Source organism: Molothrus ater, chromosome 3 (assembly GCF_012460135.2).
Source record: "Molothrus ater isolate BHLD 08-10-18 breed brown headed cowbird chromosome 3, BPBGC_Mater_1.1, whole genome shotgun sequence".
NCBI lineage: Eukaryota > Metazoa > Chordata > Aves > Passeriformes > Icteridae > Molothrus > Molothrus ater.
Window position 1 is genome coordinate 6,119,440 of NC_050480.2, and position 23,422 is coordinate 6,142,861.

A 23,422-nucleotide genomic window follows, 5' to 3' on the forward strand; every position below is an offset into this window, starting at 1 on the left:
CGCCTGCCGTGGGGACAGCGCGGACTCGGTCCGCCGGAGCGCCAGGGGGCGCTCTCCGCCGCGCCGGGCCGCGCTGTGCCGCCCCGGGGCGGTCCCCGGCCCTGTTCCCGGCGGACGCGATGGCGCGGATCACGCTGGAGGACCTGGAGCGGCTGGGCGAGGAGCCCGACGGAGACGGCAGCGACAACGAGGACGGCGCGGAGGGGGAGGGACGGCTGTTCGCCCATTGGGAGGCCGTGGCCAGCACGCACCGAGTGAGCCTGCCCCGAGGTGAGCGCCGGGCCTGCCGGGGCTGTCACGGCACGGACCGGGACCCCTTCTGCGCCGCGGCCGGGGCGAGCCTCGTCTCTCGTGTGCTTTGCCTTGCAGACATGGCAGGCCCGATCGCCCAGATGGCCCGGCACAGGCACGCTCGCGAGCCCGTGCCGTACGTGTCCCTATCGCAGCACGGGAAGGTGAGGCCCGACCCTCTCCGCACAGCGCTGCCCGCCCGCGGTGGGGCCGCCTCGGGGCTGCCGCCGGCCCGCGGCCATGGAGGAGCCTCTCCCCGGCGGGGAAGGGCCTCGTGTCGGCGGGCGCGCACCAGCCTCGCCGGGGCTTCTGCAGCACCGCGGCCGGGATGGCACCTCTGGATCGGTGCAGTATTCCGGCATTTCTGCACCTCCTCCAGCGTAGAGTAATGGCAATGCTCAGCTTCCCGGCCTTTTTTGTAAAATTGGACAAGTCGTGCTGCTTTCTCTGGTCTTCTGACTTCCATCTGCCTCCTTTACCAGCCTGTCCTCTTGCTGGGGTGGGCACATCTAAGAAAGTGAACTTTCAGTTCAGAGCCTGCTCCCTGCCGTTCTCCACACACCTTGTTGCATAGCTCGAAGTCCTGCTGGCTTTGTGTTTGTGCTGGTTATGTTGGCTGGCTGAGCTGGAGAATTCAGCTGGCACAAGATAAAGATGTGTCTGTGGGGAACACAGGGCCTGTGACCTTGGCTGTCAGATGAGAGCATATGTAGTTATTTATCTCAACCACCAATCCAAACATGGTGTCTTCTGCCTGAGGATTTCTCTTTGTGCTGGCTATGTTGCACACTTACTTTCATCTCTTGTACATAAGGGTGCTTCTGTGCTTTGAGAAATAACTGCTTGTCAGACTGGTTCTTGTGTCTCTGCAGGCCTAGCTGGGCTTTCTACCAAGAAGACATCTGTCAATTGTCCTCTATATGAGTAGTGGTTAACCAATTTCTTCTGGGCTGAGATCCAGCACGCCCTGTAAAACATGTCTGAGCATGTGGCTTGTGCAGCTTGGAACTGGGGCTTCACCACACTCCCTCTTTCCGTGTTCTGGGTCCCAGGGATTTAATCTGGCTTTTTCTCCGCCTGTGCCAGTCCCAGGCAGGAATGGGGCCCCAAGACTTTGTGGGAACTAAAGAGCTTCTGTTGTTGTTGGCATCCCATCTGTGCCTGAGGAGGATTTTTGGCGTGTGAGGCTGAGTGAGAAGAACCACTGCCTGACATCAGCGCTGAGGGGACTTTGGAGCTGGGGCTCTTAGGGACACGTTTGCCAAGCTCAAGCAGATCAGTAGGATTCAGTTGCTTTTCCTATCAGTGCTACAAGCCCTCATCCTCTTGGAGGCAAGTGAATTATTATGCCACCTATATCATTGTGCCCTGTCAGCTCTCGGCCCCCAGCTCAGTCAGGGCTCAGTTCCCCAGCTCACATTGCAGGGACCTGTTGCTGCTGTGTCTGCATGAAGCATCTTCCTTATTTCTTTTGGGCAAGTGTCATCCAGAGTGGTGGTGCTTAGTGGAAGAATCAGGCTGTGGCACAACCAGGTGCTGTGACTTCACTGGGTTGATTAGTTTATTGCAGGTGGTATGGCGGATGGAGTAGAGGCATTGGTGATTTCCTTGCTTGGAAAACGCTCTTGCTCTGCTCTGCTTTGCTTGGTGGGACAATGGCAGGCGTGGCCCCAGCTAGAGGGGGAATGCCCACAGTGTTTTGGGGTGCTCTTCTTACTGGCATCCCACTGATGCACACAAGCAGGCCTGCTGTCTTCCTTCTGCCTTTGCTTTGGCTTTCAGGGTAGACACCTGATTTGGGTGGAGGCACAGGGAGGCTGCACCCAGTGCTGAGTCTTGTCACAGCTTCCTGTCTCCATCACTGCCATCACAGCTATGGAAGCAAGAAGTTTGGGAAGATGCCTTGAGCTCCGTGGGACAAGGTTGTCTCATGACCACTTTGATCTGGATGAAGAACAAGCTGAGAGTAGGAAGACCAGGTGCTGGCTACAACTTCCCAGCACCTGTTTAGGTTACCTGTGGCCACAGACATGCCAGGAGCTGACCTATGAACATACCCAGATGCAATTTCCCCTTGCCCCCCTTCTGTGTCAGGTTTGTTCAGAGTACTGGACAATAGAGATTTTGACTCATGCCACAAAATTCCACAGCTGGAATTGGGTTCATGTCTCTTCTTCCTCCTGTCACTTCTTAGTAGGGGAGAAGGATCTGAGGAGTTTTACTCCAGTCTTCACAACTCTTCTGGATGCTAGAGCTCTTCTGCCAGATTTTCCCTTCTGCTGGGTAGGGATGTTTCTGTTATCCTCTGTGCATGCAGTGTTCCAGGGAAAAGGCCTGAGAACACCATCAGCCTTACTGGAGGCCTTTGGGTGCCTGGAATCAGGAACATCCTTGTGAGTAGGCCGGACCGAAGAAGAACTGAAAGACCTGTGCCCCTTGCTGAGGATGTGCTGCATTCCTTGTGCATGCCAGGAGCCTCCAGACCCCCTTGCACCCTGTCCCTTGTCTGTGCCTTCCCTTTTGCTGACTTCTGCTGACCTTTGCCCCAGCGCCCATAAATACCCTTGTCTGAGGTGCGTGTGATGCCAGCTCCCCTCACCTTCTTTGTCCTGCTCTGCCAACCACTGCCTAGCAGGGGCTCTCCTTTTGGCAGGCTCGTGTCTCCCCGCTTCTTGCCTGTCAGTGTTGGTTTCCCAGCCAGCTGCTGCAGTGTTGTCAGCGTGCTCCACCCTGACCTGGCTTGTCTGTGGCCTGTTGCAGTGCGAAGAGGCGGCCTACGAGGAGCGGCGGTACCCAGCGGGGAAGTGGGCCTGTGTCACCATGGGGGAGCCCATGTATGAGCAGAGCATCTCCCTGAGCTTCATGAAGCTCATGCGCTACATCTGCAAGGAGAACTCTGTAGGTGTGTGCAGGCAGGGGCTGGAGGGGCTGGCAGAGTGCACAGAGGGAAGGGCTTTGCCATTGTCCATCTGGAGTGGGGAGGAGGGCTGCTGCTGCTGCTGCTGCTAACAACACACCTGTCTCACTGCCTGCCTGCCTCTTTCCAGGTTGCCATCTGGGCATGACAGTCCCAGTACTCAACGAAATCCACCTGACCAAAGAGGGCACCGAGCTGGAGCGTGAGGTCCTAACTGCCTATTATCTCCCAGGAGAGTTCCAGCAAAACCCCCCTGTTCCCATGGACCCCGACATCCACATCACCGAGAGGGCACCGCTCCGGGTTATAACCAGGTGACCCCAGCATCAGAGGTGTTTTCTCAGCTCAGCAGAGATGTACAAACTCCCTGCATGGCTGTTGGGGTTCGTTAGGCAGAGGGATGGGAGCTCTGGCTGTGCCAATGTGCTGGCTTTGTTCTTTACACTGTTCCCTTTGCTGCTGCTGCTGCTGCAGGGTTTTCTATGGGATGACCACTGAGGAGACGATTCTGAGGGAGATCAATGTCTTCTGGGAGCTCCTGGGCCCCACGGAGGCGGTGCTGCGGGGAACCTACATCGTGGCTTCCTACGAAAACCCCAGCATCCCTCAGCGCCGCAACGAGATCTGGTTCATCTGCCAGCCCGAGTGAGGCCCCTCCGCCGCCGCACCCGCTGGAGATGGCACTTCTGACCCAAAGGAGACGGAGCACATCCCCACCCGCCATTCAGCCACACCATGAGAGACTGAGAGACTGTGGGGTGGCTTTCCAGCCTGCCCTGCAAGGGTCCTGCCAGGGGAAATCCTGCCTGGCCTGCGCTTCGCCTGCCCCACAGCTGAGGCTGGAGCTGGCACCAAAGATGACCTCTAGAGCAAGCTCTTGATGGGCAGCACGTGGTGGGGGCTCATGAAGGCAGTGACCGTGTGGGCCTGTGTGATGTGCTGGCCTGACCTGCACTGGGCTTGCAGAGCTGGGCCAGGGTGGGTCCAGTGGTGGGCAGCATCACAAGGTGATGGTGTCTAGAAGGTGAATGACTGTGTACGATATGTGGGGCTCAGTGTGGCCTCTGGCCTGCTTCCTGTGAGAAGGCTGCCTGTCCTGAACAGAGCCACTGAAATGCTGCTACAGAGACATTTGCGTTCAGACGGGAAAAGGGCTTGAATTCAGGTGCGAATCCTGAATGTTTCCTGCTGGGATGGTTCTCTTTGGGCTATTGGGTGCCTCCCTGGCTGTCACTCACCATTCCTCAGCCAGGACTAGGGCGCTGGCAGCCTTTGTCCATCTCTTGTGGGTGCTGTTTGCAGACCTGCTGTGAGCTGAGAGGGGTAGGTCCAGGGAGAGCAGGAGCGGCACCACCGTGTGTTGTGCATTGATTAGTGAGTTTCACATCCATGAATGCCATCATGCTTTCCTGGGGGAAGCTGGCAGTGCCAACAGTAAATAAACCCAGCTCAAACCACTGCAGTTACAGATCACTGATGGTGTGGATGGGGGGTGGCTGGGTTGGCTTGGGAAGAGCCTTGCTGTCTCCTTCCTGGAGATGCTCCAAACTGCAAAGCTGTGGCTCGAATTAGCCCAGGTTACAGCTTCCTGTTGAGCCAAGCACTCCCTCTGCATTACTGCACAGGCTGCTTCTGTTGCTGCTGCAGGAACTGTGGGTACACTCTCCTCCCTGCAGGTAAGGTGGTTTGTCTATTGGATGGGGTCTGCCTCATTTTTCCCTGGTGCAGAAGTTGGATCCTGTGGCTGTACTCCACATGGGCACCTGACCTCTCAGGGTGAGAATTCAAATGCAACTGCATGTCATGCTGGTTGGCTGCAGGAACTGGTGCACTCCTGCAGGAATGTGCTCAACAGGCTTGGTGTGGAGAGACTTTTAACTGCTTCTGATGCAGTTCCCAATGAATTTTCTCATGCTGTATGCCTCGCTGCCTGCCACTGTTGCACAAACTCCAGCTCTGGCCCTTTGTCCCTATACTGCAGCTGGGGGGTAGGAGTGGCTGGAAGGCCTGGCTCCCTCTGTGGTCTCCCTGCCCAGCAGCACAGGTGGCTTCTGCCACTCCTCTCTCCAGTCAGATGCTGCTTACTGTCCCCTCAGGCTGTGGGGAGCCTGGATGCCCAGCCTGTGGCTGTGGGAAGAGTGGGGCTGAGCATGATACACCCTTCCCTGCAAGGGAGCCTGAGGCAGAGTCTGGGTAAGCACAGCAAGGGCAGACAGTGGTTTCCTGGCTACCTTGTGATACAGCTCTTGTTCCTGGGGCACTAAAGGCATTATGGACCTAGGAGATGCAGTCACAGCCTGCAGCACTGATGTGGCAAATGCTCCTCAGACAAGTCATGATACCTGGATCAGCAGTGCTTAGCTCACTTTCCCTCTCGGGGAAAGAGAAACAATTCCCTGAAGCTGGGGTCAGGTGGCTCGGTATCAGTGGGAGAACAAAGTCTGCTAGTGTGTGTGTGACAGAGACCCTTTCTCTTATCAGCTGCTTTGCTTGCCCTGAGCTTGCAGGTGGAAGTAAAACTTCCTTCCTAGAGAGTGTTGAATAGGCTACCACTTCCTCTGAGGCTGCTTGGTCCCCAACCAAAACCAGAACAGCTTTTGGTGGCAGAGAGGTAGTGGCTTTCCTGTGAGAGGGGACTGGTCTGTGGTTACTGACAAAGTTCCACAGCTGCATGCCCTGTGGGAGCAGCTCTGTGGTCTCCCAGGACGTGGCAATGGTGGGGGCTTCTGGTGCAGCACCAGGCTGGTGCTGCCACGCAGGGCAGCAAGCACGCTCCAATCCTGTGCCACAGGTTTTGCTGAGTAAAGGCTCCAGCATCCTCTGTGATGGATCCAGCAGTGCTCAGGGCCATGTCTGATGGCTAGTCTTGCACACAGTACCAAAGCCAGTATTTTGGAGGCTCAACAAACCGGCTGGAAAGCTGGTGTTCAGAGCGACAACTGCCAGAGCCGGTGGTGCAGGGCTGCAGCAGGTTCCACCAGAGGCACTGGGTCGGGCAGAGAGGCTCCAGTCTGGGCCATGCAGATGGACAGACAGCTCTTGCTGCTCGGGTCCTGCAGAGGAGCAGCAAGGAGCAGCAGCGTGCTGTACACTGGGACTGTGTGCCCAGCCTCTGCCCGTAGCAGGGTGCTCCTGGCTCCTCGCTGCCCCGCTGCCTCCACAGGGTCATTCACAGCGGTACAGAGCAGGATCTTCCGCCATCAGTTTAACAAACAGCCCAGCTACAAGGAGCCCCTGGGCGGGAGGGGAGCGGCGTCGCCTCCTCGCAGCTCGGGGCCCCGGGGGCGCTGGCAGGAGCAGGGGGGTACGGGGGAGCGCGGCGCGGCCGGCCCCGGCCCCGGCCCGGCGGGGCTCTGCGGGGGATGGCGCCAGCGAGCCCTGAGCCTCGAGCACCGCGATGGAGGCACGGGGGGCCGAGCCGGGCGCTGCCGGGGGGACCCCGCTCCTCCCGACCCCGCCCGGTTTCCGGTGGCCGCCCCTCCTCCGGAACCCCTCCCGGCGGCGGCGGGCGGGGCGGCGGCGGCATGGCTGGGGTCCGGCGGGCACGCTGACCGGCGCGGGGGATGGCGGCGGCGCGGAGGATGGCGGCGGTGCGGGCACTGCTGGTGCTGGGTGAGTGCGGGCCGGGACAGCCACCGCAGCCTCCCCCGGGCAGGGAACGCGGGTCCCGGCGGCGGGGCGGGGGTGGCGGAGCTTCGCGCCTCCGCTCGACTCCGTGCCTGGGCCGCGCTGGGGCCGGCGGGCGGGGGTCCACGGCCGGCCCCGGGCGGGGTGAAGGAGGAGCGGCCGTGTCCGGGGCCGAGCCTCCGGTGGTCCGCGCCCCCCCGGCTTCCCGTGAGCCCGGCGGCGATGGGGCCCGCTCGTCCCGCCGGACCCGGGGGCTGCTGAGGCTCCATCCGCTCCCCGCTGCGGGCCGGCCGCGCCCCCGGCCCGCGCTGCCCCGCCGTGCTGCGGGAGCCGCCGGGGCGCCTCGCCCGGCTCTCCTTCCCCGGCGTGCGCCGGCTCGCCCTGCCCGCCCGCCCGCTCCGAAGGGGGAGCGTCGTGCCGAAATCCACAGGGATGCAAATACGCCAGACATTTGCCGTCTGGGAGGCGGCGAACGGGCGCTCCCGGGGCGGCGCGGGCCGGAGAGGGCTCCCGGAGACCCCTCGAGCGGGGCTCGGCTCCGGCCCGCGCCGCTCCGGCCCCGTGGGCAGGGCTGACACCGGGCAGGCTGCGCGGAGCAGCGCGTGGTTTTTCCTATGAATTCCGCTCAGATCGGACCCCCGAGGAAAAACAGCGGGCCCGCGGTGAGCTGCCGCCCGTGGAGATGGAGATTGACCTGCCGGCCGCCGAGGGGTTTTTGTCCCTTGCTGAGCGCATCTGGATGAGCGCTCTGCCCCGCCCCCCGTGCCACTCTTCCTGCCCGATCCCAGCTCCGCGGCCCCTTGGTTTTCTGGCTGCTGCTGCTTTTCACCGTGTTCAGCTGCAGGACCTGAACTCTCCTCCTCTCGCTCTGCTCCGTGGTGTTTCTCCCCACTCCGAGCACCATTTTCCTTGCCTGAGGAGCCCAAGGTGTTGGCTGTGCGTGAGAGCCACAGGGGCTGTGAGCTGTGTTCCAGCCCGGCGTTGAAGGGTCCCACGGCTGCCCCATGCCACATCACCTCGTTTCTTCACTTAGGAACCCTGGCAGTCGCTGTGTGCAGTCCCTTCTGTCTCACCGTGCACAGTTGTAGAGTTTGCTTTGCAGTTTCTGCTGTAAAATCAAGAGCAGTCTTAGTTTAGCACCTGGGTGGAATACTGCCTCGGAGGGAAAGATATCTACTGGGCTGCTGCCCGCCCATATCTGGAGCCGTGGCTGAGCCCTGCTGCCAGGCGGCAAGTATTGTCCAATTTACAGCTGATAAGCACGAAAAGCAGCACTTACTTAGCTGATTAGCACCGTGATTGCCATCCGCCTTGGCAGCCTCTGGGAAGGCTGTTTCTGGCGGGGGAGTGTGTGCTCTGGTTTGAAGTCGTAGGGCCCTTTGGACCTGCCACAGCATTCACCTGTGTGCCAGGACGCTACCACTGGGATGTGCAAACCTGCCTGTGAGGGCTGTGTGCTGCCTTTCCTGCCACTCTGCAGTCGCTGGAGCTTCTGTACTGCTCCAATCCTTGTTTCTCTTGCTGGGCAGGATCACATCCTGCACCACTGGGGGTAACATGCAGCTGTCCAGCTCGCAGGCACTGTGAAAAATCTCAGGTGCCATCAGTGTAGCCAAAACGTGCAGTTCGATGTCTAGCTTTTACAGGCTGCTGGGAAGTTTTGTAGGCTGCAGGGCATTGTCTCTCTGCCTGTGGATGGTGTTTGGAAAGAGCACTGGGGAAAGACCTGGGAGGTGTGGAGTATCCGTGGCTCACGCAGGTCCTTTGCCATGCATGTTCCAGAAGTGCTCAGTGCCTGGACTGCTGCTCCCTCTTCCTCCACTTCCATTGTTCAGGGAAGCTGTGATCTTTCTGGCAGTGGCACTGCAGCATGCCAGATGTGTGCTGACTTCTGCTGGAACATGTGGTTGAAATGCTAGCAGAGGAAATATTTGCTGAGTCAACTTTCCTTTAAAGCAAAAAAAAAAAAAAACAAAAAAACCTAAAACCAAAAGGTCTGTTTTGTTCTGGAAATGCCTCCATGTCCTGGGTTGAGCTGTGTGTTTCTGTATGGCAGTGCTTTTCTCATGCTTCCTAGCAAGCCTGGTCTTAAAGAAGAAAATTTATGAAAACATGAATGATCTGATCCCCCTTGGGACTTGGCTGTGTTCAGACAGTGCTCTGGGCAGGCTGGAACCTCGAAGTGGCAGGAGCTTCAAAGGCACGGCGACTCCATAGTCATGGCCATAGGCACTTCTGTGTCTGCACAGTGGGCTGCAGAACCACTGGGAGCTGGCACTGGTCAGGGGCCTGTCGTGTTTAAAGATCCCTAAAGATGTGTTCTGAGCTCTTAATTGACCTGGAATGAAACCATCTTCTGAAGGCAGATGGATGGGCAGATGTTTGAACTGCAGCAAGCGCCGGTGTTTAGTTGCCTGCTGGGTGATGAATGTTCTTGCTGGTTGGGAACCGAGTTTTCTCCCAGTCTGCTGAATCCCTCTTGTTCAAGGGAGCTGGGGGGATGGCAGCTCACATCTGCTAATTGCTCAGCTGGTAGGTCCCACCTTGTTTGGCCAAAGGCTGGTTCATGCTGCACCCAAGCAGAGAGGTGTGTGTGTGTCCTGGGAAGGCAGGCTGCACTTCCTCTGAAGGCCATGGAGCCCAAAGGGAATGGAGGGAAGAAGGTAGGAAAGGGGTAGGAAGAGAAGAGCCTCACCTTGAGGCAGTGGGCAAGAACATGAGGGCCAGTTTGGCTGTAAGTGATAAGGCACTTCAAAAGGATCTGAAGGCTGTGGGGTCTGGTTACAGGTATTTACTGGAGGATCTTTACACTAATATTTTTCTTGCGTTCGTTTCAATTCATCTGCTATTTAAGTTGCAAAGATCAAAGCTGTATTCCAGCAAGCACACGTGGACTAAAGTAAATAGCAGGACCTAGTACACCTCTTCCCAGTGAATAAACACTCTTTCCTCTCTGAACATTTTCAAGCATACCTCTCAGGCCTGGAATGCAAAATATTTCACATTAGCAGTGGGTGTTTCCACTGCTTTCGATATTTGGGAACTTGGAACAAATGCTTATTTAGAAGTGGACAGACCTGGGTACAAACGTGCTCTTTGTGAAGGCAGTTGCTGCTGTGGTGTTTGGAGGGAAATTCCCCTGGGGTTGGAGGACATGCAATTGTTTGTGCAGACCCCAAGGAACAGTTCTCATTCTCCTAACATGAAGTGTTGGTCTCAGGGGCTGGGACAGGCAGCTCTTTGGAGGCCTGGAGGGCAGCAAGACTAGCAAGATGCTTGGCAGACGCACACGAACTTTCTTCTTGATGAGGCTTAAGTTGCACAGGGTGTTACCTTTGGGTTTGGTGGGGTTTGCAAAGGCTGTGAACCAGCACAGTGGATTTTGCTGTGTAAGGGAAAGAGGCAGCCCCACCTTTGGCATGGCAGTACCTGCTGGAGAAGGCTGATAATGTCTGAGGTGGGAGAGGGGCAACTGCAGTGTCTTCCACCCTTACAAGAAATTAACCATGTCTGTGAGAAGAGGAGGAAGAGAGATGGAGAAATGATAATTTGGCAGCTGGTAACATGTTGTTTCCTGGGCTCAGTGTGTTTCAGCATGGCAGAGGTGCCAAGGTGGGCGGCCTGATTCCATGTCTTGCTCCTTGCCTGGAAGATACTGGGAGGTGGCATCCCAGAGCTACTTAAAAATGCTTTTAGTTTGTTGAAGAGCAGATGTTGTGTTGCACAGAGGGGTTAAAGGGCTGTGCTGTGCCTGCAGCATACCTTGTGTGCTGCCTTGCCTGAAAAAAGCAATCACACTGCTGGACACAGAAGGATTTGTTCTCTGGGGGAGACCTGATGAGGAAGGGGTGGGGATGCTGAAGGTTTTCAGGCTTTTCATGTGGCTGCTGCTAGAGCAGTGGCCATTCCCTGGGCTCTGTCATGGTGTGGAGGGGGTCATGGTGCACATGGGTCACATCTTGTTCCTGATGTCCGTGTGAGCTTTCAGCAGTCCAGAAACCTTGGGCTCTGGTTTCTGGGAGGCTGTTCAGAGGGAGTTGCTTGTAAGGTCAGGGGCCCTGGGCTCTTCTAGAAAGTTTTTTCCTTGCTTCCTAATGCTGACACTGCTGAACCACAGCATATGGAGGCAAGCACACAGATTTTTGATTCTGGAGGATGTGGCCTGTTCAGAGTCCTGCACTTCCACCTCCATCCTACCAGACCCTGTCAGGATCTGCTGTGCTGTGTTGATGAGCTGTCAGCTTTCTCCTTTTTCTTGCCTATCACAGTGGCTGCTTTCCTGCACTGCTGTTGGGTGTTACAGGAAGGAGCAGTGTCAGGTCACCTCTGAAGTCACACAGGACCGGCAAATCCACCTTTGCATTGCAGTGGGAGCTGTTGACTTTGCCATTTGGTTTAGAGTGGACAGCTGGTGTGCCTAAAAAAGGACCAGACTGAAGGAAGGATCATCTTTGTGCAGAAGACCATCTCCTGTTTCAGTCTTCCTGTGCCTTCTGAATATGCAAGCAGTAGGAAGGAAAAGAGGCTTGCAAGGCATGTATGGATGTGGGTTGGTTTGGGAGCTAGACCAGAATCTTGCTTTGCAGGAGGCACACAGGTGTCTGTAGTCTCAGGCAGTGAAGAGCTGGAAGAACAGTTGTTCGGGGTCTCTTCTGGAAATGGGTGAAGAAGAAGAGTGAAGGCTGACTGTAGTGAAGCTCCTGTGGGCTCTTGAGGTTGGAGGCATATTCAGTGTTTTAAGCAGCTGCAGCTCTCCAGGTTCAGGCTCTAGATCCAGGTGCTGCTTAAATAGAGGCTGAATAGGTTTGTCCAGAATTTCCTGTTGTCTCTGCCTTCTTTGGCATGGGACAACACAGTGAGGATGAACCCGTGCCACCCAGTCAAGGCAAGGACTCCATTTCTGGTCATTCCTTTGTTCCAGGGAAATAGTTGGCAGTAAGCACTGTTCTATGTTTACCTGTGTCTCCTTTTAATCTGTGCAGCTCTTGCTGAGTAGCTGTGGAAGATCTTCAAGCCAAAACACAAGTGGTCTTTGTTTTAAAGCATCAATTTGTGTTGGCAGCCAGGTCTGCAGTGCATGTGCTTTTCATTGACTGCTGCTTCGGCTCAGTTTCTCACTCTTGCCAGCTCTTTTTTAAACTTAATACAGAAATGTTTTTCCTGAGCTTAAAAGGCTGACCTGTGCAGTACTTCTAGTCTTAACTTAAGCCTTGTCTTTTTCAGGGAAGCAGTCTCTGTCTGGTCACAGAATAGGCTGCTTACCTGTGCTTTGAGAGGTGACTAATACACGCTGTCTGATCAGCAGAGAGGCAAGGGGGGCACTTCAGAGTGGTTTGCAAGTTTCTGAAAGCCTGATCTGTGTGCCTGGGATGAGCAGTTTCGGTGTGCCTGCTCAGCTCTGACTTTTCCCAAGCTTGCTTGTCTTAGCAGTTTGGGAAAGTTGATGGGTGGGCGCTATTTTGATACTCTTTGCAGACTGTTACTGCCTGGGGCCGCTCCTTTTATTTGATCAGCTTTCAAAAATCCATCCTCTATTCTCTCATTTTGACCTTCTGAAATTGTTCTGCAAGGGCCTCTTTTGAGAATGCATTCTAATCCTTAAAAATTGTAAGTGCCATCCAGGGCAAGGCCCTTGTTGTAATTAAAACATTTCTGCTGGAAGTGAGCAGATGAATGCTGAGGTGTTCAGGTGCCTCCGAGAGCAGAATGGAAACAGAGTCCAGCTGTGGAATTCAGGATGAACACTGAGGAGCACTCGTGAACTGCTGTCCCTTGCACAGGGGGTACACACAGGTTGTGTGTCAGGAGAGCAGGCATGGCTGGTTTTAGGTGATGATTCCTCCTGTGAGATGGTGCTTGCCAGTGGGATACCAGTGGTGTGTCTCCTCCTTGTCAAATTAGGCTCTGACTGGAATGGAGCAGGAAGGGATTTTGGCACCTGTGACCTGGAGCGTGCACAGGGCCCCTGAGCATCCATGAATTGAATCCACCACTGTCAGGTGGTCTGCACCTCTGGGAGGCTGGGATGGCTTGGGTTGATGGTCGTATTGTGCAGGATGATGAATGAAGAAAACTGATACCAGCAGATTCCTGTCTGGAAGGTGGTGTGATACATTTGATTTCAGGGCATGAGCCTTCCCTCTCTGGAAAACAAGGTGTTTCAAGCTGGGAGGAAGCAATGACGTGGGGCTGCTGTCTGTGCTGGGACCCAGGGCAGAAAGGGGCTGGGGTTTAGGTGAGGATTACAAGGCTGTTTGTATTTCAGCCCCTGCTTGACCTGTGTTCAGTTCCTAGGTGAGAGAGCAGTGTCCGTGAGCGCTGGGCTCAGATCTTGGTGCTAACACCTGAGATGTTTGTAGCTCTAAGATAATAAGGCTTTGGAACTTCTCCTCTCCTGTGATGCTGTTGTGAAACGAGGTTTGTCCCAGCAGCAGGATTTTACATTTTGATGCAGCTCAGGCCACCCTGAAGAGCAGCTGGGACTGCAGCCTCCTGCTGTCGATTTGGGCAGGTTGGCTCTGCCCTCTGTCACTCCAGAAGAAAGCCAGACAGGGCTGTCCCCAGAGCCATGGCATGTGGAGGCCAGGTCCCATTCTGGCTGCAGAGGGGAGGCTCTGTGTGCCTCTGGGTGGGAAGGGGGGCTGTCCTTTCTGTGAGTGATGCTGGCACAAGATAGGCACGGTATTGCTTAAGACCTGCTATAAACTCTCTCCTCCTTGCAGTTGCTCATTGGCTTCTTTGGGAGCACAAAGGAAGCCTTTGATTCAAACCATGCAGTGGCTGTCCAAATGGTTAAGGGCAGGACAAGCTGCTGCTTGCAAGTGCCTTTATTGCTGCACTGCAGCGTGCCTTGGTGTGTGTCCTGGCTCTGCTGGGGCAGCCCAGCGCTCCTGTGGCACAGAGCTGCTCCATGCTGCTGGCTCTGTGGAGGTTGCTGGCACTGCCTGGATCACAGGGAAGCATTAATTGGAGAAAGATTATGGATTTTGTCTTTCCTAGCAAAGACAAGAGCAGAGAAAATAAAGCCTTGTAGGGTGCCACAAAGGGCAGTGCATCCAGTTCTCCTTAACCATTCTTGGGAGCATAGATGGGTTTGTGCTGCTGAGGTCAAGTTGTGCAGTTGCCTTTGCAGAGGGACCAGCACCAGAAGTCTCTCTCAGCAGTTGCAAGAATTGTACAAATTGTCTTGGATGAAAAAAATCCAAAGCTTCTCATGAGTTACTTGATGTTCTTTGTTCCTCTCCATCCATATGGCCTGCTGTAAACACCATGAGCCTGGCACACACCTGGCAGGTGCTATGGGACTGTAGTTCCTGGGCTGAGACTCCTTCTGCAGCAGTCAGATCTTGTTCTGTGATCATTATTTCCTCCAGCCAGGTTCAAGCAGTTCTTTGTCCACCAGATTCCAAGCAAAAGCTGAGTGACAAAGGCAACACATCTGATTTTTTTTTCATCTTCTGAGTTAACTCCTGCTGGCTCTCCCTGCACGCTGTGTGTGTGCTTCTGATGTGTGAGTGGAGGAGCTGCTTGCCAGCACTGACCCTCCTGCCCTTGTCCTGTCTCTATTTACTGCCTTTTTCTGGCTCAAGTGCAGCTGTTCCTTTTCCAGTTGTGCCTCCCATCTCCACCTCTTCCTGATTCCTCTTCTGTATCCAGACCTGCCATGGCTTGCCACACGCCCCCTTCTCAGACTCTGCTGTTGCTTGGTTTCTCTCCAGTGCCTGCCTCTGGGCACTGCTGCTTTCCCAGGTGTGGCTGTGGCTTCCTCCTGCCATCTTGAGATTGCCTTTGTCTCCTTGAGCCTGGCCTCCAGTTCACAGCAGGTGATGAGGAATCAGGGCTGGGCTGGGGCAGGGCTGCTGAGATGTTCAGCTGGTCCTTGGAAATCACAGGACTTTCTGGATAAGGATTCTTCTGCTCAGCTGGAGAAAAGTCTCAAAGCCACATGGCCTGAAGCAGAAAGCATTCATCTGAATGGTTAACATTTTGGCAAGGAAATAACAAAAGGCTGTCATCCTGGGCATCCTTCACCATCATGTTTTGTTTCTGTGGCCTTGCTGGGATTTTGGCCTGCCTCCTCTCACTGGCTGCAGATGCATTCCTGCAGACAAAGGCCTGCCATGGGTTTGATGGAGCAATCCATTACCCCTGGGTTGCTGGGTGGCCTCACTGAGCAGCCAGGCACCTGCAGGTATCTCAGCACAGCTTTGTACTCCCCAGGACCTGCTTGTTGAGTGTCTCTTGCCACTGTTTGTGTGCTTCCCTGCCATTTGGTTGCTTAGGGTGCCCAGGTACTCTTTGTTCTGGTGGCTTTGTACTGACACTCTTACTGACTGTCCAGCAAGAACTATTTGTCCTGCAGATGTATTGGAAATCAGCTTTTCTGCTGCAGTGGAGAAAAGCACTTACTTTTCAAGGAGATCTGGTTAGGAGGAATTTCTGTTTCAGTGAGTGTGTGATAGCCAAGCTTTTCTTTAATTTGACTCAGGGGCTTTGCCTTAGATTTATCTGTAGCAAATATTCTGCCTAGCTATTGATTTGTAAAATATTCCAGAAAGTGCCCTGCTGCATAGTCTTCCCACTCAGGGACTTTTTTCCATTTTTAGCTGAGATAATGTAGCAATGTCTCATAGAGAAGCTACCTCTTAATTAATATTGCATGAGCAGAAGAAATATTAGCTTCTCCATCTGCTTTCCTATTTTTGTGGCTTTTAATATAGATTCATAAATGGCTTTAATGAAAATAAACAAGGAACTGTTCTTTTCTGTGCCCTCTTTGCTTCCAGAGGTGACAGTGCAGGTCCAGCCTCCCTGGTGATGTTTTTCCCAGGAGGTGAGTCCTGGACAACAGTGCTTCCCTGCACAGTTGTAAATGATGGTTGTGAAATGGGGCTGATCTTCAGCTTTCTAGCAATGCAAAGAGGAGGATCTAGGAGAAATCTGCAGAGCTGGAGACAGATATGGGGAGTTGTGGGTGGTGCTTTGTAGCCAGAAAGAAGCCAGTGGCACACGGATGGAAAATGGACCTGCAGTGCACAGCAGGCAGTGTTTGTGAAGGAGTGTTCCTGAATCATTTGGGTTGGCACAGAAATCCCTGTGAACCCAGCTGGAAGCCCTGGGCACCCAGTCCATCCTCCTGAAGCTTCAGAGGCAGCCAGAGCTCAAACCCCAACCTTGCAGAGCCCATTTCAGGTGTCTCCTCAGTGCCTTTCTAAGCAATTTTTACCTTGCAGCACTGTGGTGGCTGCTAGGAAAAGTGATTGCCTCTCCTGGGAGCTTCTTTCCTTCCTGTAGGAGGGGAACAAGCAGGTTTTTACCTTTGGTCAACCAAATGGTGAAGCAAGATGCTCCAGAGATTCACCTTGAGCGAGACCCACAGTGCAGCCGTGCTCCAGGGGGAGCCCAGCAGTGGGATTGCCCCAGTCTGGTGTTGTGTGGTGGCATTTCCCAGCCTCCACGAGTTCTCCCTGTTCCTGGGAAGGCAGAGTGGCTGGGTGCATGCTTGTGGGTGGGCTGCACAGAGGCAGCAGCAGGAAGGAGCCCACGACTGAATCCCTGCAGCAGTTGCCAGAGCATGGGTGTCGTTTTCAAGAGCATGGCACTGGATGAACCATTTCTCCCATGAGCTGTAAGCTGTCTGGAGAGCTTGGCCAGCTGGATCTTCATGGCAAATCCATCTGAGTCTCTACAGGCACAGAACTAAGGGAAACTTAGCTGTAAATATACTGACGTGACCTGGAGAGAGATTTAAAATATTTATCCTAGAGCAGAGCTTGGGATATAAATAAGCTCCCTGTCTGTTTCCCTGCACGCAAGGCTCAGAAGTGCAGCTGTCCCTTTGTCCCCAGCTCACAGAGTCTTGTTTGGGACCAGCAAGTTGCTTATGGGTGGGCTTGAAGTCCATACAGATGGTGTAAACATGGAGCTGTCAGCAAAATGGAGAGGGCATTTGCAGTGGTGTAGATGGGAATTTTTGAGTGCAGCTTCTGAGCCCGCTGGCTCTGCTCTGTGGCTCTCGGGGTGTTTGTGGGGTTTGCTGCTGAGCCATGTGCTGGGTAAGGTTGTAACCCTCTCACTTGGCCCCCTGAGCAAGCAAGATTTGCAAGATGTCCAGACAAGCACAGCCAGAGGGAAGCACAGGTTTGGGTGGTACTGGGGGTGTTTTCTTCCTTCCAGTGGGTTTGGTGGCAGCACGCAGAGAAGCAGCTCACTCAGGCACTTTCAGTGGCATAAATAAGCTTCATTCTCCAGCAAACAGTCCTGGGAGGGCAAGGAGGGCTTGCAGGCAGGAGTGCTCCATGCCCAGCGCAGCCTTGCGAGCTCTCTTCATGGGAGAGGGGAGCTGGCTCTGAGCAGCAGCTCTGTCTCTGATGGTGCATTGCTGAAGCAGCTGGCTCTGCTTGCAGGCCTCGTGTGCATGCTGCTCCTCTCTGCTCTGCTTCCCTTGCCCTGGCCTCTTCCCACCCCCACCCCCTTTTGTCTTTACAGCCTGAGCTTCCATTCTCTGGAGCGCCTGGCTGGGGCTCCTGTTTGCTGAGGGGAAGTGCCAGACAGTTTTATGGAGCTTCTTCTGCTTTTTCCCCCCATCTGGAACGGTGTTTCAGCTGGAACAGGAATAATGCAGAGCCCTGGCCAGGAGCTCCATCCACACACACACAGAGTGCTGTTCTGAGGGAATCCCTCCTGGCTGGGCTTGGGATGGCAGCAACAACGTCAGCCTTTGGCCCTCAGCCTGAGTGCAGGGATGTGAGGATGGATTAGCAGGAGCTGGTGTGATACCTGGAGGTGCTGGCCCCAGCTACCCTGGGGTGATACCTGTCCCTGGTGTGATACCTGTCCCTGGTGTGACACCTGGAGGCGCTGGCCCCAGCTACCCTGGGGTGAGCTCTGAGCCACACAGACCCTGTCCTCACTGCCGGTCCCAGGGCAAGGAGTGATGAGCCAGCCCTGTCACAGCCCTGCCTGGCTGGCAGGACCTGCCTGCCTGTCCAACACCACCTGGGCTCTCCTCTGCCAGCAGGAGTTTTGCTTAGTAGAGACATTTTCATTCTTACATGGCCCATGCTTAAATTGTGGGGGGAGCACCATCCTTCAAGGCCACTGCACAGGGAGCATGTGGCTCATCCTGGTTCCACTTGGCATCTTTCTGCTGTCTTTCCTTTAGTGGGAGTACCTCTGCTGTGCTGGCCAGGGGGCTTAGCCTTCAGATCCCTGTGGCTCCTGCCAGCAGCACACATCAGGTGTTTGTGAGGAAAGCAGGGAATTGCTCAAGGGCTCAGAGCAAGCCTGGCAGAGTGGGTTGGCAAGACTGGTGGGTGCAGCAGGTCTGTCAGTGGTGCTGAGTCGCCCTTGAAACATTTGTGTTTCTCACTGGGGCTTGGCAGTGCAGCTGGCAGTGTCTGCTCAGGAGTCTTTGGCTGATGTCCCATGAAAGATGGTTTCCTTGAGCCAGCAGGATTCCCAGCTCCTGTGCTGCTAGGCTTCCCAGCTCCTGTCTCACTTGTCCCCCTGTCTATCTGCTACAAAGATGTTGGCCTGGGGGTCCCATGGCCACCACTGCCTGTGGTGCCCAGCAAGCAGCACTTACTCAGCCAACCCTTCCTTTTCCACGGGCCAGGGGCCAAGTGGTGCTGCCAGCACCAGCTGTGCCCTGAGTGTTTGGGCAGGAGGAGCAGTGATCTGGCTGCCATCTCTGCCCTCTTCCTCTCCCAGCTCCGCTGCACTGCACTCATGGCTTCTTGGGCTGGTTCTCTGGGCTGGCTGCTCAGAAAGGATGTCTGGACTTCTCTGAGGGGCCTGGGACCACCCAGTGACCCAGAAGAATGGCACTGTTTCCCTGGTGCAGTGTCCCCTGGAGGTGCCCGTGTCCCCTCTCGCAGCAGGTGCCAGGAGCACAGGCACAGCAGAGCATGGCTTGGAGCAGTGTCAGTGTGCTCCCAGGGCAGACAGGCAGCTCCTGCAGCTCCAAGGCCAGTTGTTCTGGTTCAGCAGCCCCAGCAGTTTCAGGGAGCCAAGGAGCTTGGCTACCATGGGGAGTTCCCTCTCTTGCTCCAGTTTTTTCTGTCTGAGCGAGGTGCTGAGAGAAGCTGGCGCAAAGCTCAGCTCGCAGTTCAGCCCAGACACGTTCTCCTTAAGGACCACTAGCAAATCCCACAGCCCTGGGGACAAACTGTGCAACCTGGTGTCTGCCCCACAAGATCAGCCCAGCCTGCAGGGGGGTTGACAGCAGTCCTGCTTGGCTTGGGAATGAGTAGGAACCTCCCAAAACACTCCCATTGCTCTGTGGCTGCAGAGTGGCACCCCTGCTTGCTGTTCTTGTTCATTGCCAGAGTAGCAGCTCGTTCTTCCCTCACTCCCCAGCCACCTGTCCCTGCAGGTAAGGGCATCTTCAGAGGGCACCATCACATTCTGCTGCTTTGGAGTGGCTGCTGCCTGGCTTTGAGCACACAGGAAGGCAGGGTCTCTGCTACCTGCCGGTGTAAAGGTTATGGCAGAGTTAGGAAACCGAGCTTGGGATGGTCTTGGAAGAAGCAAGCCTGTGGGATGTGTGGCTGGGGAGAGGACTGGGATTCAGAAGGTCTGGGCTGGGGAAGTAGGAAGGGCAGCATGAGGAACAGAGGCAGGGAGCCCCAAACGAGTTTGAGCTGGGCAAGTGAATGAGGTCCTGATGTGCTGGCAGCTGCCAGGAGTCTGCAGCTGGTTTCCTGGGCTCAGTGTCCTTGTGCTGAGCCTTTTTGTCAGTTCTGATGGCCTGCAGCAGATGTGTGAGCAGTACCTGCCTGCCTTGGCATGGGGCTGTGTGCAGCAGAGGCTGCCCTGCTGTGTGTGGCAGTGAGCTCTTCCCAGGGCCAGCTGCACCCCAGCACATCCCTGGCAGTGCTGCCTTGGTGTCTGCTCCAGCAATTGATTCACTGTTCAACACCTTGTTCTGGTTTCTTGTGATAACTGCTCAGAAACTGGGCTTGGCCATTCCCATGTATGGGATCCTGGAAGGATAGGGACACCCCAAAACTTGCAGTGTCTCTGAACAGTTTTTGGGAGGCTAATTGCTAAGTGGTTGCTGCTTTTTCCCCTTTCTTTTTTTTTTTTTTTTTATTTTTTTTGTTTTGTTGTGTTTTTTTTTTTTTTTCCATTCTAAAGCTTTCTTTGCAGGGCAGAATTGGTTTCTCAGTATTTGCTTGGTTGTGTTCCACACAGAAGGCAGCAGAGAGAGGTGCTGTGGGACACATGGAGCCAGCTCAGTGTTGATGTGCAGGCATCATGTCTCTTGCAAATCTGGAGTGAACTGCCCCAAAGGCAGAGGTTCAGTGCCCGTGTGGGCAGACCCACACTCTCACAGCAGAGCTGCTGGATCCAGGTGTGTGATACAATCACAGATGATGTTTTCCCAAGTTCCCAGTCATCTAGATCCACCACAGCATGACCTGGAGCTCCTGTGTGCTGGTCCAGTTTCTCCTGCCTCATGGAGCCACTCTAGCAGAGCATTTCTTGGAAATGCTGCTCTGTGCCCATGATTGCTTTCCTGGGTGCAGAGTGAGTTTTTGATTTTACTTTAACTGTGACAGGAAAAGATGTAGTTTTAAAAACCTTATATGATGAGTGCCCAAAGACTTTCCAGATGTTGTGCTGCTCTCTGTGTTCAGAGCCCCTTGCCTGAATCAAACCATTTCCATCTGGCCTGCTGGTTTATTGCAAGCCTGCCCATCTGAGAGGCTCTCTGGACTGCAACCTCTCGCATGGAGGATCACTCTGGCTGGAAATAATTTGGGGATGCAAAATATCTCTGGGTGTTTGGCTTGGCTGCTGCTCCAGCAGTGGAAGAGCTGTGTGTGGAGCAGGCATGCTCCCAGCTGCTGCTTTTTGTGGCTCCAGGGGCCTGCCCAGGAGGCAGGGGGGGTTCCTCACGTTACTGAGCATTCATGATTTTCCTTGCTTGCTTCTATGGCTTCAGCTGGTGCAAGTGAGCCTGCTGGCTCTGTGCTTGTGACCAGCACAGAGGAAAAGCTGACCCATGTGTCCTTGTTCCCTGTTCTGGCATGCCAAAAATCTGCTTTTATATGAGCGTGCTCATAATGAGCTGTGCCAGGAAACACATGGCTTGCTGGAGACATGAATGGGAGGTCTGTATGGGGCCCTGTGCTCACTGGGAGCCTCACAGGGACAAAGAGCAGATGCTGGTGTGCTCTGCTTGCTCCGTGGCAGTCTGTGCCCTGTGGGCTGCAGAGCATGGGGAGCAGAAGATGGGATCAAGGAACGAAGTGCTTGGCTGATCCAGTGGTGGCAGAGAGGCCAGGACAGGTGGCCAGGTAAGTGGTTTTACTGCCTGCTGATGTTTGTGGCTCTCCTGCTCTGGAGAGGGCTGGCTTGCTGCTCTGGAGATGTGGCTGTTTGCAGTGAAGGCTGGGTTGGAAGGAGCCCAGGCACTGCAGGCAAGCAAAGTGCTGCTAATAGCTTAGGATGACAATTGTGGGTGGGGATGAGGGAGAACAGGAGAGATATGCCAAGCCCATTGGGCCCTAGGTAGCATGTGGGCAGAGGGGCTGTGCAAGCTGTGCCTGGCTGCAGCAGGAAGAAAAGGCTCTCAGGGCAGAGTTGCAGTCCTGAGCATCAGCAGCACTTCAGTGTCTGGAGTGCTTCTCCCTTGTAGGGAGTGCTGCCAGGGCTGCATGGGCTGAGCTGGTGCTGAGCAGTGCACACACAGCACATGAGGAGTTAAACCTGCCTGCAGGCACTGGAGCCTTGTTCTGACAGAGGGCTTGTCAAGTCCTCTGGACCAGCAAGCTCAGGATGCTCTAGCTCAGTGATTTCATTGCCCAGCCTTTGGAAGCAAGCCAGGGCTTGAACGCAGAGTTTGCTGCTCTTTGATCCAAGAGTGACTAAAAGCAAAGCCCAAGTGCTGGAGCCATTCCCGAGGACTTGGCAACTGAAGGAATTGCTGCCTGCAGACAGTGATGTTTAAGTTGCTCCTAAAGACAAGACCTGCTTGATAATGCTTTCTGAGAGTGTGATATTGAAACCTGTGAGAGGCCAGGACCCCAAACCCCAACACCATCCCTGCTGTCCTTAGGATGGAGCACAGGTCATGGTGTTTTCTGAAGATGTGCCCATGGTTGCCATTGACACCACACTTCTGCTGTGGCCTGATTGTCTTTCTCAGAGAAAAGGTGATAAATCAGTCCTGAGTGTGAGCTTCTCAGTCTCTTCTGCTCTTTTTCCTCTGGGGGCTGTCTTTCTTGTGGCCCCTAGCTGTGCCCCTGGGCTTGCAGGGAGCCAAGTCACCTTCCAAACTGTGCTTCTGGTTTGGTGGTTTTGCTTGGGGTTAGCAGCAGCTAAACATGCAGCTGGGGGATGCAGTGGCAGCTCTGCCTGTGCCTGCCTTGCCTTGTTACAGGTTTACAACAGAGCTGGGAGTGAGTGCATCAGCTCATCCAAATCCTCCTTTTCCTTAGTGGTTTCTCATCAAAGAGCAACAGCCTGTATTGCTGCTGGACAGTTTGTTTCTTCAGTGGTCTGGGCAGTGGCAGGGGCAGAAGATGAAGGTCACAGTGTGGATATGTGGGGTGGCCATGTATTGAGAATGGATTTGAGGGAGCTAAAAGCTGTCACTGCCACCTTGCTTTTCTGAGGCTCTGTTAGTTAGCTGGCACACCCAGAGCTGGTAGCTGAATTAAGAAGTGGTGAAAGGGTCTCTTAATCCTGGTCTTTCAGTCTGAATCTGAAGTGCTGCAGCCTGGGGATAGATTTAGGCTACTCCTGCTGTTCACCTCAAATTAGAGGTGGGGACTAAGGCATCTCTGGCCAGGCCACCTTGCTCTCTCCCAGCTGTATCCCTGGACTCTGTTTGCAGGGAAGTGCAATGTGTGGCTGCTGCAAGGGGCCCAGGGCCTTCCCTCAGTGAACTGCTGGGGTGCTGCAAGGGCCCTGCAGGTTTGGGGAGCCAGGGGGAGCAGGCTTCCCAGCAGTGCCTTCCCAGGGAGCATGGCATCTTTGCTAGCTATGAATGGAAATGGACAGGGAGCAAATGTTTAGCAGTGTGTTACAAAGCTCTCTGCCTCCTTCAGTGCTGAGCTGGTGGTGTAAATACATTCAGCTCCTGCCCCAGGTCTGAGACCTGCACACTCCTTGTGCAGCCCCAGCAAGAGCTGGTTCCATGGTGGAGCTGGGACAGCTGTGAGCTCCTGGCTCTGGCATAGGAGCATGGGAGCTCCACTCTGCTTTGAGAGGCCAAACAGATGCTGGGCAGTCATGTCCTCTGCCAGAAACAGCTGGCTGGGCCAGTTTTTGCAGCTGACTGCTTCCATCACATCTTGGTACTTCTGGGTCTTAGTTTTGTTTCCTCTAAGCCAGGTTTTCCCCCTCCATAGATGGGTTAGATCTGAGGCCTCCTGCTGGCAGGGAAGAAGAGGAAGAGGATGGCTCCCTTTTGGGAGAAAGGATGGATGCAGTTTGGGTGCTCTGGGCTTTGCTGTCCTGGGCACTGGAGAGGAATTGCAGCTCCTCTAAACTGCTGTTCCAGGTGCAGAGCATTAAAGAAATTGGCTTGCACATCTGGCTGAGCTGACCCAGGGTGAATTTTGCTGAAGTGCT

General features: G+C 54.9%; 2 protein-coding genes across 2 annotated transcripts in view; both read left to right on the forward strand.

The window, feature by feature from the left end:
* Positions 1-37: 37 nt before the first annotated feature.
* LOC118685573 (heme-binding protein 1-like) lies at positions 38-4,666 on the forward strand. Its single transcript, XM_036381164.2, has 5 exons — positions 38-270; positions 370-455; positions 3,052-3,193; positions 3,339-3,522; positions 3,683-4,666. The coding sequence occupies exons 1-5, from the start codon at positions 120-122 to the stop codon at positions 3,855-3,857; spliced, it is 738 nt and encodes a 245-aa protein (XP_036237057.1). The 5' UTR covers positions 38-119; the 3' UTR covers positions 3,858-4,666.
* Positions 4,667-6,731: 2,065 nt separating this feature from the next.
* Positions 6,732-23,422, forward strand: part of PTK7 (protein tyrosine kinase 7 (inactive)) — a 35,194-nt gene continuing 18,503 nt past the window's right edge. The window contains 1 exon segment of the mRNA XM_036380743.2: positions 6,732-6,820. Coding sequence (XP_036236636.2) covers positions 6,772-6,820 — 49 coding nt within the window. The 5' untranslated portion in view covers positions 6,732-6,771.

Bases quoted from the DNA above. Each gene is read 5' to 3' on its own strand.
- LOC118685573 (XM_036381164.2), top strand. From the start codon at position 120: ATGGCGCGGATCACGCTGGAGGACCTGGAGCGGCTGGGCGAGGAGCCC. The intron at 271-369 runs GTGAGCGCCGGG...TTTGCCTTGCAG, and splicing joins CCGAGTGAGCCTGCCCCGAG to ACATGGCAGGCCCGATCGCC. The intron at 3,523-3,682 runs GTGACCCCAGCA...CTGCTGCTGCAG, and splicing joins CCGCTCCGGGTTATAACCAG to GGTTTTCTATGGGATGACCA.